Source organism: Ruditapes philippinarum, unplaced genomic scaffold (genome assembly GCF_026571515.1).
Source record: "Ruditapes philippinarum isolate M1 unplaced genomic scaffold, ASM2657151v2 ctg6633_1_1_1_1, whole genome shotgun sequence".
Classification (NCBI taxonomy): domain Eukaryota; kingdom Metazoa; phylum Mollusca; class Bivalvia; order Venerida; family Veneridae; genus Ruditapes; species Ruditapes philippinarum.
Genome location: NW_026859969.1, coordinates 132,902 through 150,629, shown reverse-complemented (window position 1 = coordinate 150,629; position 17,728 = coordinate 132,902). Strand labels below are relative to the sequence as shown.

At 31.3% G+C, this 17,728-nt stretch overlaps 1 protein-coding gene across 1 annotated transcript in view; it reads right to left on the bottom strand.

The window, feature by feature from the left end:
• Positions 1-189: 189 nt before the first annotated feature.
• The window catches only part of LOC132758455 (adhesion G protein-coupled receptor L3-like), a 90,902-nt gene continuing 73,363 nt past the window's right edge, over positions 190-17,728 (bottom strand). Inside the window, exons 25-27 of the mRNA XM_060750131.1 lie at positions 2,808-2,849; positions 2,168-2,248; positions 190-1,784 (exon numbers count right to left, since the gene is read on the bottom strand). Coding sequence (XP_060606114.1) covers positions 1,776-1,784; positions 2,168-2,248; positions 2,808-2,849 — 132 coding nt within the window. The 3' untranslated portion in view covers positions 190-1,775. The remainder of the gene's footprint in view (positions 1,785-2,167; positions 2,249-2,807; positions 2,850-17,728) is intronic.

Genomic DNA, 17,728 nt, shown 5'->3' with positions numbered 1-17,728 from the left:
GACTAAATAATCCAAAAGGTTTCGCTTCGTCTGAAATTGTGAGTCATTCATAAATTTGCGGGACATTATCTTTTAATACCTTGACATTTATATTTAAGAATAATGCGAAATTTACTTTTTCACTCGGTCAATGTCATATTTGGTTCAACAATGGTGAACTGTGATTTAAATAAAAAACAAAAACATAAATGATTAGAATTTCTGTATTAACATAATCATTATGTGAGGGATGGTTTAGAATAAATGCAATGTAACTTTTGTCTCAAAAGACCAATGCATTGTTAGTATCAAACAAACTTCATTGAACGCCACCCCTTCTTGTTTGTCATATTTTATCACAAAAGTTAACAATATATCAATCACTTCGTGAAGTTTCAAAGACATATATTGTATACTGGTAGAGTTATAACAGTGGCTCTTATAGCATCGGTTTTTATCAATCTATCAAATATATTTATATCTGTAATCCAAATGACCCTTGTTTGTTTTTGTTTCTAAATTGAGTTGTTGTTTTGTTTTTTTTAATTCTCAAATGATGCAAAATGTCAGTGAATATCAAAATCACGTTGTATTGAAACTGCCACAACTTTGTTATATAAATACTCATCTATTTTAAAGGATTTGAAACAAAACAAAAAAATTTTTTTACAAATAAGATTATACATATATAGTTTTTGATAGCTTTAAAAAAAGTAAGCCTATAAATGTAATTGATAAACTGCAGTGCTTAAACAAATATAGCATTACAAACTGTTAGTGACAAGCAATATCTATCAAGATACTATGACAAATTTCTCGTATAGAAATTTAAATCCAAAATGTATCACAGCGGCGATGGGTACATATCTTTGCAAAAACACAGTTTCATTTAAATCCACATATTAAAAAAGGAAACATTCACCCCAATGAATACACTAACAAGCGTAATTGCGATATCACGTACACACGATTTTGTGAAAGGAGAATATGCGGCCGTCCGACAGATCAAAGTTTTTAATACTCATTAAAAGTTGTGAAAAAGTAGTTGTCCTACAGACCAATGTTTAGAATACTCAATGAAAGTTGTGAATAACTAGATGTCCGACAGATTAATGTTTTGAATACTCATTGGAAATTGTGAATAAGTAGATGTCCAACAGATTAATGTTTAGAATACTCAATGAAAGTTGTGAATAAGAAGATGTCCGATAGATAAATGTTTGGTAAACTCATTGAAAGTTGTGAATAAGTAGATGTCCGACAGATCAATGTTTGGAATACTCATTGACAGTTGTGAATTAGTAGATGTCCGACGAATCAATGTTTGGAATACCTAATGAAATTTGTGAAGAAGTAGATATCCGAAGATCATTGTTTGGAAAACTCATTGAAAGGTGTGTTTAGATGTCAACATTTGTCTTTTAAAAAAACCTACATCGATTGATCCATTGAAAACTATGCAGACATCCGACCCACTGATTTTTGAAATTCTCCATAGCTGGATCCACGGATAGTTGTGAATATGGAGACAACAAAGTTACAATTTAATCCTATATCGGTGGATTGAATTTTATGAAAATGCAAAAATCTAAAATATCGGTGATATAACCGTGGTTAGCTAAGTACAAATATTGAAGTACGTTATCGGTTGATCACGATGCACGGGAAGCTTTAAATGACAAAGTGCTGTTTTAGATATAGCCAAGTTTTGTTTGGCCAAAATGTCCGACAAATCACATTTTGAAATACTCCATCGATGAACTGATTCTTCTTGGCTTTCACAAAACGGAAGAGTCTTATGTTTTCTTAAAATAAAAAAAGAGAATAAATTGATTTTGACACTGGGCATATTAAAATCCAAATACAATTGTTTCAAAGAGATTTAATGTTTAGAGTTTTCAGTATCAAATGATAAAAATAGAGCTAACATTAGTACAGATACTGGTCAGACTGCCCGGAAGTACAGGCAGGCCTGGCTCTATACTGGTGACAAAGTTTAACTATTTTCGGTTCTAGTAGGCTAACAGTTAAAAAATTGATAAAGAACTTTAATAAACAAACAATTTAATAGAAAAAATATTCAACTAAATCTACTTCTTGAATTGACTTTAAGGCACAATTTGTTATATTATAAAAGAAACAGAAAAAATCTAAATGTTCTTTAAAATATGGAAAGTATGATAATTACGCTTTTCTTTCCTTCAGAAAGTCCGAAACTCTGCGTCGATTGAAGCCACTTGTGTCTCTGTTTTGAAAACGCATCTTTTATCTGCAATTAAAGTCGTGTTATATTAATGTTTATTTTTTATCAACCATGTTACGTAGTTTGGTTTTTGGACCGCTAAAATAAATATCCACATTTCAATTTAGGACTCATAATTTAAGGAATTTTAAAAGTTAATATATATTTTAAATAATTGAACTAATGTTTTGAACTCACTTCATCAAGTCATATTGCAAGAAAATACAATTTATTGGATTGACTTTTTAACTGTTTCAATACAGTGGGATGATAAATGCGGTCATTTCGCTATATGAGCATTTTAAAATCCACCGAGAACAATAACATTATAAACAAAGGTGGTGACAGCATAGCTATAATCAAAGGAGTAAAAGATCGTTAAACACGTAGCAATCGTTTTGTTTCATCAATTATTAGCGCGCCAAGTCAATTTTCTATCATGTATGATGCATTATTCTAGTCAAAATGATGTTTTAGATATTTTAAGTGTTCAATGTGTCTTACGGTTTGAAATTTAAAAGTAACCAAAATGATATATTTAAGATTGTCATGATACCAATTTTGGCAAAAAATTAGAAATGGTTACCTTTTTGTCCATCACGCAGTGAAATATGAAGATCAGCAGTCCCTGTAAATTATAAATATGTTTATAAGTTTTTCATTAAAACGTTATGGAAATAAATTATTTAAAACCTCCATACGTTTGATAATTCTGGCATCGTCATACTATTAAAAACAAACTGTTAGGAAAACAAGTGTTTTATAGTACAGTGTCCGAAAGTAGCCCAAATACAAATAAGGAAGTACATATTTATCAAATATACATGTATATCTCCTTACACGTGTACATTCCTCAAAAACATGAAGAGCGTCTCTGACGCCCAGAGAGTTTTAATTATAGCATTTAAATGTTTGGTTAGGAATTTTTCCTTAACTACAGTGTTGTATTCTTTCTTGGATTAAGCTAGGCTAAGATCACGAGGATACGCTTTGCGAGATCCGCATGAGTATAAATGAATGAAAGCAAATACAGAGTAAACATTTGTTGACATTTAATTATAAAATATCTCGTTTAAAACACACATATATAAAGAACATATATATGACTAAAATGACAAGCCATTTATTGATCACATTCGTTCATAATAATCGTCTTTCTGTCAGGTTGTATTTGTGAATTTAACTCATGAAATAAACATAGCAAAAATATTCAAATAATGAACTTACTATTAGTATATCACAACAGGTTAATATATTTGTGCTTTTAACTGTAAGCATATATATAGATCTTTAAAACCTTTGTTAAAGCATGTCCTTTATTTCAGACCGATTGTCTCAGTAAGTTATTGTAAAAAGAAATCTGCTAATGCCAAATTGTCTAGGGTTATTATTTTATTAAGTTTTAGTCTATGATCCGTAAAGACTCAATAATCAAAATTAATCGCTGAACATTGTGAAACAAAAGTGTTGCCACCAGAAAAAGCCTGAACAAACTACATTTTCAGATTTACTGATTGTAGATCTTCTTTTTACTATTTGACATAGTTCTTAAACCTTTGACCAGTTATTCCAAATTATATTTTAGGTATCCCATTGCACAAAAGTAAAGCCAATGAACACACTTGTTCCTTATTTACATTTGAAATTTGCATTTTGTTTTGATTATCACATTGACTAAAATAATTGTTGGATACCTGAAAACTGTTAAGAAGAGCGAATATGTACTGGAAAACAATTGTGTCACTATTAAAAGATAGTACTCCAAACCCCCAAGTCAGACCCATCACCGGCATGAGCACCAATATGCAACGTAATGCTGCTCTGAAATGATATGATACAATGTATGATAATGGCATTAAATAAAATACATATAAGTAGTCATACGAAAAAGAATTAAAGTACTTTTTGAAACCGATATAATATTTTGTTCTGGGTCCAATCATTAGGAGACGGCGATTTAAAAGGCAATTTTGTTGTCTCCCAAAACGTTGCACAAAACTAGCTCACAAAGAATGTTTCCAAATTAATCTGATTTATCATCTGAATATGTTGCTTGAATAAAAGCCAACTGTATTTTTATAAATCAGTGTTCGTCAATATAAATATTTATTTATTTACAATTGTTGTTATACAAGTATCATAAGAAATGTGTAACAGATAACAACAATAAGCAAGTATGGGATACCCGTAGTCAAGTGATCATAAACAGTGGAGATAATTAAAATAAAAACAGACATCAAACAGTTATCAGTATCTCAGAAATTTAAGACTGTTAAAAATTGAGTTTGATGAGGATTTGACATTTGAATTTATTTATTGCTCATAATGTATGGCTGGCTTTTAATTCAGTACAATTGACAGAACATCAAAAGAGACTTACTATTGGCAAAAGGTATTTGGTATGGTCTTCACAAAGCAAACATTTATAGAAAAATATATATTTCACGAACAGAGAAGGTAACACAGCTAAATATAATATGGCATTTTAAGTGAGCAAATTGAATTTTAAGTTACAAAAAGACATTTAAATCACAGAAACACACAAATAAGCTATTGTCATACTTTGCCCGTCCTTTGTGTGATTTCCTTGACATTGATTTAGTGCCGCACATTGTCCGAATCACTAAGACAACAATTATAAAATTTACCTGAAATAAATTGTTTAAAACATCACCACGTTAATTAATTTATCTATCTGAAATTTGTACTTAACTTTATTATTCAATCAATCAATAAATTTATGAATGAATTTCAATTATTTAATAAATCAATTTTTATATAAATAAATAAACTGATTGATTGATTGATTGATTGACTGATTGATTGATGAGTTTATTTATTTTTAATTTTCAGTAGCCGTGTATAAGGATGATTTTAACTTAATGATTACCTTATGAAATTCAGGGTTGAATGATCACTTGGCATGTGTTTAAGGTAAGATTGGTCACGGCTAATAGTATATTCTATTTTTCGCTTTAGTTTTCAATATTTAAACAATACAAACATCATGTTCCAGGCAATTATTCTCCGATTCAAATGGTACATATTTTTAAAATGTAGCTCTTGTACTTTCCCGATGTGCTTGCAGAATTTGTGACACATATTGCCATCAAAATGATGCCGGATAGAAAATCCTCTGCAAGCGTAACGGTTAAGGTAAAAAAGCTAGTATAATAGATAATTATATACCATTGGATTCGGCAAATATTTACATGGAACATGGTTATTAATTATTAGCAAAACTTAGCAAATACCGTTTGTGGTTACACAATGTTACTATACACAAATGCCACGTGATCATCCACTCTGTAAAATGTAGCATTTATGTTATGATCCAATCGACGTTAGCAATAAAGCACGGCAGATGAATTGGTGTTATATGGTTATTAACTGGTTTGAAATCTATTGTGAAGTTTAACAAGTTTAACAAATTTACAATAACACATTCATAGAATGTACATACTACTATAACAACAAGAACCGGAGCAAGAAATGCCCATATCAATCCAGTATCAGTCGATAACCAGCATCTGAAACAAATCAGGATACATGAATATCATTAACATGGAAACGTAAAATAATATACAATAAATTGTATCAGAGTTGGGGGGGTTCATATTGCTACGCATTCTCATACAAAATAAATATTCTGGTGTTTCCATGCTCTATCTATTACGTGTATCATAGTTTGGAGACTTTTCTATTGAAAACGTGTCAGATTTAAATCGTATACCAATACATGCACAGTGCGTTACTTGAGTACAGGTATTAGTTACCCGCACTCACTGTCTGTCTTGAGCATGCTCGTTGATTCGCACATTTTCTCTTGGGTTCAGTAATTGCGACGACAGGGAAAGATATAATTATAGAAAAGTCATATTCAGATGCTCCTACATTGGTTGCATTTGTCTGGGTTCTTTTTATTGTGACGACAGTGGACGTGTTTTTATTTTTTCTCATAATACAAAAAAGAAAGAACATCAAAACACTCGGCAATCTGATTGATACTCTGGTGATACATAGACCGTAAGTACATTTTGTATGGTCGATCAGATACAAAAAGTAGGTAAAAATAAACAAAATGTACAGTAACAAAAACATGCATCATACAATAGGTTAATTGCTATTGTTTAAAATTGTGCTAGTTGTAATCAACGTAAATGTAGCCTATTTATCTATTTTGTTTTTTCATGTTTTCTCGATTTATGTTCTTTTGGACAATACTCTTGTGAAAAAAAACATCTTTTGAGTTATGTAATGGACTCGTCCTAAAACTCCATTTTTGCATGACGTGTGAATAAGTTGAGGGCAATAATACTTCTAATGCAATGTACAAACAGTTACATAATGCCAAAAATAAGATAGTTATGATATTAAGTTTCATAACAATAACACACATATATATTAAAGTATGTTCAGCACATATATGATATTAAGTAGTCACAAATCCGTCCGAAAAGAAAATGCAGAAACGCAATTCACCATTTAAAAAGTGTTACATAAAACGATGAAAACTTACGCCTGTTCGTTTCCATATCCCTGTAGCTGTGATACACCCATAGATATCGCAACAATTATTACTGCGAGGACTGGAAATAAATAAAGACATTGAAATATTATGTCATTACAACATGCATAAACATGTTTATCACATTACCCCAACAGATTATCGAAGTGGGTACAAGCCCTACCACTGAGGCCAACCGCCATGTCATGTCAATAAAAAATCAAACACTTATAACAAAAATATATTACTGATTCTATTATCTTTTATCTATTATATTCATAAATATTTACATTCTATTGATATTTACATACATGTATAATGTTTAACTAGAGTTTAACAGATATATTATAATGTAAAAAAACAACAGATTAACTAAACATATGTACCATAAGACCATATCATTAGTGGCATCCCAGGTTTTATAGTACTTAGTGGTTTGATAACCGTATATGAAAGGTTACATCCCTCCGTCAGCATTCCGAAGAAAACTATCAAAAACACCAGGTGGAGAAGTAGCGCCATTGCTGTGCAAACGACCTACACATTGATGAAAAGCATATTAAATTCAAAAAAGGTGTCAATATCAAGAAAAACATTTCTCTAACCGGAAAAAAATCGACAATATTCTACTAGGCATGTGAGTTAAAATAAACAATTGATGCTTTTATCAAAAGCGAAAACCAACTTGCAAAATTGGCGTTTTCATACTAAAATATGAAACCTTCTCTACACATATAAACGCACAAGCAAAAAAAACATAAGTATCAACTTTTCAGGCGGTAGTCAGATGGCTGCAAAGTTTTATTAAATTATTGCTGAAACTGTTTACGAATAAAGTAAAAGAAAAACATTTCAAGATATCAAATTTGATAAAAAAAAAAGTTTTAAGAAAAGTAAAAGATTCCAAATTAAAGTGTTAATTTACATATTATGTGCGATTGATGACTGATTTTTTAGAACTTTGCAATATTTTACATGTAACTGCGTGACACAGTAGTGACTATTTTTGCTTATTTTTGTAATTTGTATTGTATTGTGAGTGTTGTTTGCAATATGTAAATGACTTCCACTGCTCACTTAAAAATCGTTTACTCTTAAATATATTTTCCTTATCTTCATGAATATAAGAATGAATCTGGTGACATGCTGCTTCAAAATTAGCATTTGATTGAAAGTAGCGTATGAGGATAAATCTACTGGAAAGCACTAAATCTACCCAGTGTATGACATTACCTTGTTTTCTGTTCTGTTTATCCCAGCAAGAAACAGGATATAAGCAACAATTAACCAACAGGATAAATTCATATGAATGATGTACCTCACCGATTTAATGAACCTGAAATTATTCGTAAAGATATTACCAAATTTACATTTCATGTTAATAAAGGGAGGTAATTAGAAATTTATTTGCGATAAAGTTTAAGCTAAATTTTTCAATAAGAAATGAATACATACATTTTTACTGTCGATCTTACCAACACGATGCCATTCAGTCATTTTTAAGCACATTTGCAGCGAATTTAAGCATATTTTAAGAGAGTAATCAAATGTGTTAGTTGTTTGTTGTTGCTGCTATTGCTCATTAGGCTGACGTGGTGGTGATTTGTGTGTGGTGTTTTATTAAAGTTTGCTGTTTTTTATTGTACTATTCGTTGTTTCTAGGGTTTATTACTCCTTCCTTTTGTTATTGTTTGTTTGATTTTTTGGTCGTTTTATTCTTTTTGTTTCAGTCGTTGTTTTATTGTTGTTGTTTTTTCTCTAATAACAAATAAATCCAAACCTCCACAAGAATGCATGTATAGCTACATTCAGTACTAGACATATCATGGAAACTATACATCCTATCATGGAAATGATTGACAGTGCCTCCTTATGTTCCTCCTCAATCTGAAAATATAGAGTTATGTAAATTTACTTATGTAAATTGTTTTGTATAATTGTTGAAAAATTGTTTGGAGTGTGCCCATGCAATGTATATTTATACTATGAATGTGTTTTAAGCTTTTATTTTTTAATTTGAAACCGAAAGGCCAGATTAATTGTTGATATATATTTAACAACTACTTATTTCTGTAATATCCACCTTACTCGAGGCCATATGGGCACAAAAACAAGTTTTTAGCGATTCTGTTTTTCTCTATTTTAGTAGAGCTTTGGGATACATGTAAAGTACTAAATTTTCTTCATAAGAATCCACGAATTCACGCCCTGATAAAGTATAAATGCTTGCCATGTTTAAGCTCAACATCACTACTATTTATTCACTACATTCTTTATAAACCGAAAGAGTCAGTATGTCGTGTGCTTAATAAATGGCAAAAAGAAATCGGGTTTCTAAATAGTTACACCCTAGCTATGTCACAGTAGCTCATTTTCGAAAACATTTGGTATGAAAATTAATTTACGTTCTTTTGCGACTGTTTATAGAAGTATTGACGAAATTTGACTGAACATTGATATTTGTCATCCACAGGTGTACACAAATGATTCATATATTTAATTATTTTGTATATCTTCTTTTTGAATTCATGATACTAAAAGTGCAGAATGCGCTTTAAACATCTTCAAAAATTGTTACAAGTGCCACTTAACCCATTAATTATAAACAAAAACTAACCTTGTCAGATTCTACGTCCTATTTCGAGCTTGTCACTTAATCATGTATAAAAACTTGTAAGTCAAAAAGATTATTCGACGAAACTATAATAAAATATAAAGTACATACATACCGGTTTCGTGGATGGACTCATAAGCACAGCAAAATTAGTAAGATGGTCGCAAACGCACACAACAACTTCTTCGTCCTTGTCATATTTTTTCAGGCGACATCCCTCATCAGACCAGTAACCTTGTGACGTTTCGCTTCACAAACAAGAAACAGTCATTATATTACGTTTTTATACGTCGAAACTAATCGCAGTATTTTTCGTTGCCTATTTATGGATTACCCAAAAATGATTTTGAAATATTACTGTAAGGTAGCCAAGCGATTAGTATAAAGTACACATGCGCACGTAAAGCAAACCACGTGGTCATGAAATGATTTTCGCGTGGTACGATATAGCTATCTCATGCGAAAGAAGTTAATAGAAGATTTTCTATGTCTCCTTTATGCTACCGTACATTATGGTGAATAATGTTGGCAGGTTACCATCGCTTTGTGGTTATATAAGCTAAAACTATTTATATTGGGCCATATGTTTGCCGAATACTTAATTTTACACGCTTGATGGGTACTTTTATATATTGAACAAAATAATTTTGTCAATGTATTGACTTTTATCTACGATTTAAAGGAATCACTATTCAAAGAGTTTACAACTGTTCGGTAGATAAAGTCATAAGGAATATTCTCAAAATTAAACCTTGGACATTGTCACATCTGTGTGATTATCACCGGCTTATTCAGGGTTCTCTTTTCAGAAATTAAACTAACCTTCCCCATTTTCCTTTTTACAAAAAAAAATGTTTTTCTCATTTTTATATAAATTTCTGTGTAAGAAATACAACATGCCTATAACTAAGCCCTACATTTGTCTCCAATGATTTAAACTGCGTGCTTTCTGAAAGTACGAAAAAATCAGTACTATACAACACAAAATATAGTGTCATATTTGTGCTTACAATTAACACTAAATTATCACATGAATTATCATACTCCATGTAACTTTTTAGTTTTCTTGTTCATACGAACATCAGTGTCTTTCTATTTGAAAGATCCCCGTTGTGATAGTTCTAAGTCTAATAAGGGTCAATCCGCCTTTTCAAACATTGTGAGTACGGACTCAGGACATGTCACCAATCGTGTCCTTTTAAGAAATTAGCTGCCAAATTGTGACCTATTAATTTTGAATCAAGTAATTCACTGAATGAGACATAATATTTGTTAGACCTTGGATAGATAAATAGAAGGTACTTATTTGATTTTTCAGTGTTTTTGAAAGTTAGATAATCATTCGTCATTTCACTTTTTAGGGAAACATATCACTCGGTAATCAAATAATATCTGTTGTATATTTTTAATTATAAACAAGAAAACTAACACCTACTTAAATAATAATATGTTTAATTGCTGCCTGGAAGACGCCACTATACAAAATACATCAACACAGATAAGCGTTTCTGCGAAAGGTTTTTATTCTTGACATTAATATGATACATTACCTTTCTGACTCTTTCCAGAAAGAACATCTCGCATTATCCAACGAATTCTGCATATAAGAAACAACAATTATATTTTAGGAAAAGATAACAAGTAATTTTTTTATCTCCAGCAAAATCCTATACGCATGTTTAGAAAACACATATATTACAGAACTTTACAAAATATACCGTTTTGATGATTTATTCCAAGATTTTGCATATTATATATGTTAATGAACCATATTGGTGCTAAAACGACTAACTTACAAACAAATTAAAACATAAAATAAAAACAAATATGGATCCCTTAATGAAAGACTTGTTACTCTACGGTAAACCGGTAGTTCTTTGAAGAATAAACTAAAGTAAATTATGTTTCAGAAAGATACTGTTTTCAATAAATGCATGTATTACAATGACCATGCATTCATATAAAATTGCATGCTATTAAAAATTTGGAATATTTGATATGTGAAAAAATTACTAACGTTATATAACTGAAATTGAATTTCCACTGGACTAACAAGCTCCCGCTTAATTTTGGGATAGAATGTAAATGATATGACTGGAGCATTCAGTTGAAGATTTCCGGACCTGATGAGAAACGAAAAATACAATGATGTTTTTATAGAATATCAAGCACTGTTATCTCATTTTTAAATATCTGACTTAATACATGTACATGCATAGTTCAAATAGATATTCATAACACAAGTTTAATACACTGTATAATATATATAAACATTATTTAACATATGGGCATAAATATTGGCTATGAGCCCATTTTAACGTGAAAAGGGTATTTTTAAAAAGCATGGCATAAATAATGTTTCCATAATATCTTTTATTTTGGGTTTTAGGGTTTTATATTTTGTTTGTTAGGCGTCACTACCTCGACAAATCATATTGGAAGAGGGAATCAGTATAGCTTTCTACTTTCTAGCAGGATACGAAGCCCTACATATAGACATTGTACTTTTTATATTTTTGTAGCTTTTGTTGTTTCTTTTTTTTTAACATTTTTATTACCAGTTGTAATTACCATTTTGTTATCATTGAACAATACATGTACTTTTTGGAGCTTTTTACATATTCAGATCAACTTGACCTTTCGCAACCTTCTTCATGAATTTGGTAATGTTAACGATGGTCTGTTGAACCATACAATTTAGAAAAAAATGGATCTCTCTAAATACTGCATATATAAAAGTATTGAACATAATTTTATGATCAAGTGATGTAAATACGCTTGTGGTAGTTTAAACCAAACATTAAATTGATCGGTACGGTTTTATCACATTGACAAACAGAACATTATAACGTAAATGTTTAGTCAATCTACTAGGATAAGACATTTAAAGAAAACCTTTAACTTACATATTGCTATTAGTGTTCTTAGTTGATGATGGTATAATCAGTGATAAATTTCTGTACATAATTCCACTAAAGGATTCAACGGTGCCTGCAAAAAGGCAACATAAAATGCACTTATTATTAAATATAAGAAACATATAGTGTATTGATATTTTCCGAATAAAAATATAGAAGAGCTAGTGAGAAAAAATAAAGCTATTAGAAACTAATTATTATTATGATTCAACGAAAGGCAGCTGAGAAAGTAATTTTATATTTGGAAGCTTCTTCAATGTGTTGAGAATACGTACATGTACATAACGTAATTGTTTTACGTGATATGCTTCGTTCAAAACACAACGGACAAGGCATATTGTTACAAATACGGAAGCCAAATCGACGGAAGAAAGCGGAGATTTGCGTTATTAAACGATCTCTTTATTTACATATTACCTTCAAAAATATCAAATATTGCAAGCTATCAAGGAGTTTCTTAAACGTCGTAAATTTCAGAATATATTCTACATATTAAAAAAGTTTTTACTTGTAAAAAATCTACACTTTAAATATAATTATGTAAAAAGTCATAAACTTAACTTTCTTTAACATCAGTATTCTATTATAAAAGCTTTTATACATGTTATTAAGTGTAACATACCATCACAGTCAATAACGAGCCCGTCCTTCCTTGATCTAGCCCACTCTGAGACACCTTCTTTTCCGTGTTCAGGGAAGTTTAGAGCTTCGTTACAGGAATGTACAGTCGCCATCTTTAAATCTGCAAAATAATTTGAAATGATAAAATCATCCGATTTATCGTCTTATCTATATAAAATACAAAATGCATTTTGATCAGCATATAGTATGTCTTAGCATTTGATATTAAAAAAAAGTATAAAAGAGGAAGTTTAGTACATCGGCAACGTTCATTCTAGAGATAAAAAGTTATCGTCACTAGAAAATCATTTCTACACGATACTGCTAAGTATTGTTACTTTGAAAATAAAATCATTTCTAATTTTCAAAAAGGAGGCGTACATAAATTTGACTTCGATATCTCAGCAGTGACATTTTTGGATGTTGTCAAGATCTTCTCCACAAAACGATCTGTTGTCTTCAAAACAACGTCTGCCCCGGAACCTGTCTAAAACCCGGAAACATAATATGATGAGAACAATATCTGCGCCTTAATCTGTCGGAATAAAACTGAGAAGAAACAATATATAACCGGAAACTGTCTTAATAAAAAATCCATAATCAAATCAATGTCTGTCAGGGTCTCACACTATGGTTAGATCAATGTCTTATAAGGAACAGCATACCACGAAAAGCATAATATGATGAAAACACTGTCGGCCCAGTTCAGAACACTATCTATCCCGGACCATGTTTAGGAATAATGTCTGCCCCGGAAATGTTTAAATAAACAAGAGCCGGTTGAACTGGGTGATGTTTCCCGACTAGGTTTTGGACACAAAAAAGTATATCTTCTGTAGTTTCAGAGTCATGTCCCAGACAAAGTTCAAAGTGTGATCATTCCAAACTTAGGCAAGGCAGAGTTACTGTTCTTTGCACTGCACTACTTTTCAACGACATCTATCTATCGACTTGCGCGCGACACGTCGTCTAAATATGGTGATCATTTCTGTGAAATAGTTGTAAAATCCGAATTAAAATAACAAAGTTATGGGCCGTTCGCGATTTTGCTGCCAGATTATGCTGTGACCTTAACCTTTAAGGTAGTAACCCAAATGTTTTGCGACACGTCGTCTCAATATGGTGATAATTTCTGTGAAATAATTGTAAAATCCGACTTCAAATAACGAATTATGGGCCTGACACAATTTTACTGCAAGGTCATGATGTGACCTTGACCTACAATGTAGCACCCAAATGTTGCGTGCGACATGTCTTCTCAATTTAATGATCATTTCTGTGAAATAGTTGTAAAATCCGACGTCAAATAACGAAGTAATGGGCCGGACACGATTATGCTGCGCGACACCTCGTCTCAGTATGGTGATCATTTTTGTGAATTGTTGTAAAATCCGACTTTAAATAACCAAGTCATGGGCAGGACACAGTTTTGCTGCAAGGTCATGCTGTGACCTTGACCTTCACGGTAGCGACGTAAATGTTGCGCGCGACACGTCGTTTCAATATGGTGATCATTTCTGTAAAAAAGTTGTAAAATCCGACTTCCAATAATGAAGTTATGGCCGGACACGAATTCAGGACGTATGGACAGTCTGACGGACGGACAACCCGGCAACTATATGCTGTCCCAATTTTTTTCGGGGAGCATAATTAAACATACTATGATGAGAACAATATAAACTCTGTTTACATAAAACATGGCATGGCGTCTGGAGCTGTATAAATAAAACATACCATTACCAGAACAATGTTTGTCCCGTAACCTTTTTGTGAAAAATATTACATGATAAAAAAAACTATCCGGCAACTTGGCGAAGTAAAGTATACTATGTTGCCTTATTAAAAGTTATTTATCTGAGCTTGAATGGTGAAAGTTTAAAGCTGATTTGAATCGCTGCGTGGTCCACTTCCTGAAACTTACCAATTCTGATGTAAAATGAAGAAATATGGTCGTGACCCCGGAAAAGCTTGAGCCTACGCTCCTACGTTTTGAAACATTTAAATAAAATGGTCTGTGCTTTAAGCAGTATTTATTCTAGAAATCTTAGTTAAGTCCGAATACAACAAATCGAAATAATTGTGCGGTTACTGATTGTAGGTGGTAAAGACCAGAACACACCGAAATTGAAACTTACACGACTCGGGACAACTACAAAGTTGAATTTGAACAAAGAAAACATAATAACGTTCTTTATGAAAGTAAGTCAGAAAGAAATATCAAAATCTGAGAATAATTCGAATGAATTTCGTTTTCACGAGTTTTCGTAGTTATTATCTAATTTGTATTTATAAAAATGAGTAAAATACATGAATCGGCAATTTAAAAACGTACATGCAGTAAGCAAATGCAAAGATGTTAAAATTGCAAAAAAGTTGAATTTAAAACTGCTACTCAAATCTAACAAACAATACGTGACATACTGTAAAGATACAGCATATTTTGTTGTTGTGGAAGATTTCCTTAGGTTGCAATATTTGATAACTGTATTGATTAACAGCGCAATGCATTAATTAACGCAAAGCTAAAACTGCGTATACTGGGATTAAATGGGAAACCCTCTCATTTGTCGAGTTCCGGTTAATATCTACTTAAAACAATATAAATATATTATACACATTTAGAACAGGGGAAACGACAAGTCGTTTATAATTACCTGATTTATGTTCACCTTCCATGTCTGTGCTGTACTTTCATCCAGAATATTGTTGATTGTTTGTATATATGACTGAAATAAAGAAAGATGATATTTCATCTGCAAATATATACCAAATTATCATATGATTTCCGCTAGTACTATCTAGTTTTATATTCATAAGGAATATTAGAAGTTTAATAAGACAAACCATACTGTACAGGTTTTTCGGTATTTCCAGCAGGCAAGCGGGTCTATACAAGCCAGTGACAAATACATAAGAATAAAGTAAAGGAACAAATACAGTTCCTTGAGAGTTATATAGACTATCGCGCAATGAATAAAGTTCCCCTTGGTACAAGGTGTAAGAGAACAATTTCCGTTTAGGGGCAAAGTAGAACATTTATCAAAGTCATTTGATTAGTACATGTTAAAATAAGCTGGTAGAAAGTTGCTAAATGTATATCTTTATTCCGTTAACAATTGGTCAAGGTCTCGAATCTCTTATTATAATCACTTGATTCTTGCCAATTTGGACTTTAATCCAATCTGAGACGTTAATTAAATCCATGTGCAAAAGGTCGGTGTTTGCATCGAGATACCCTTACACGGATAAAACTTACCGTGGTAAGGCAAATGTAGGTCTTGTTTCACCAAAACAAGTAATAAAGTTGATTCATGATCTTACTAGTATTAGCATGCTGAAAGTACGAAGAAACTTTGAACAGCCTGCAAACAGAATTTTACTATATTCGCCTCATTACAGTTTTTTGACATGTTAGGCGCAGGTGCACTGCTAAAAAAAGAAACTAATCGATGTGGCAGTAAGTTATCACTAACCATAGTGATGATATTTTCTGTCATTAAAATATCTTTGAGTGATAAAATGTACTTACATCTGTTACATTTTCAAGGTTTGTTGTGTTGACTGTTACCACATCAACTATTTGTGCAAGTGTATTAACAACGATGTTTATATCTCCAATCAAAAGTGTACTATTCTCGTCCGTGTCTGATGTCTCATTTGATAGTTCATCAAGTACATCAACTATATTTATCCGACCAGTCTTTTTGGCATCAAGTAACTGTTATGCAAACAAAAGCAACTTTTGAACATCTTAAATAGATAAAAAAAAAACAGTCATAATGTTTTTTGTTTTTTTTTTAAAAACGATACTAATTTTAAGTTGACACAGAAAAGCGTGAATAAATTAAATTTTGATTCTGACCTACATGTCTAGTGAAATGTATTGTAGGAATAACTATTTGAGTACATTTCCGCAGAATTCAATGCAGCAAAAATGATGTGCATATATAGAGGATATTCAAGTTTTTTCTATAAATACATGATTTATTTTCATCGAGTGGTATGAAAATAAATATTTCATGAGTGGCGGTAGCCACGAGTGAAATATGGTAAATTTCATGCCACAAGATGAAAATAAATCATGTATTTACAGAAAAAAACTTAAATTTTCTGTTTATTATGTACATTTTTCTCTTTTTTGCGATAAAATTTGAAAAACTTTCCCTTAAATTTTGTGTACTGGTAGAATTTAAAAGAAAGTAGTCCGGCAAGACACCAGTGAAAATACGGAAAATATGTTTCACTGCAGTGAAAAATAAATTTTTACAGTGAAAATACGGAAAAATGAAAATACGCATTTTATTTCATCAATATTTCTCAATATTTTATTTATAAGTATATAATAAATCTATTTATTTATACTGTATGTTTATAACGTTGCTTTTTCATTGGATAATCGTGACGTTAACATATGAATCTATTTTATTTAAATTTCAAGTTTTTTGTTGTTCGTGAAATATTTAAAATATCGTGTAGCCACTATGGTAAATGACTTAAAGTCTTCGGATATTTTCTTGTAAGAAGCTATCAAGTTAGATTGCGGAAGGTTCTACTTAGGTGCACGATTGTGACTAAAATGATACATAAATGGGCATCTGAGATCTTGCTCTACCATGAAATATAGAAAATAAGTTAATGAAGCGATCGATCAACCAAAATCATAATTCTCTACATGAATTACCTTATTGTAAATGTTTTCAATTGAAGTTTTCGTACAGTTGTAGACAGGATCCTGATAAATTCCAGTTTTAGTACAGTACCTTGTTACATTACCTGAAGATAATTGAATATTTTGCTATTGTATGGTTATAGTAAGTCTTATGTTATAATGGAGAATGGTGACATTA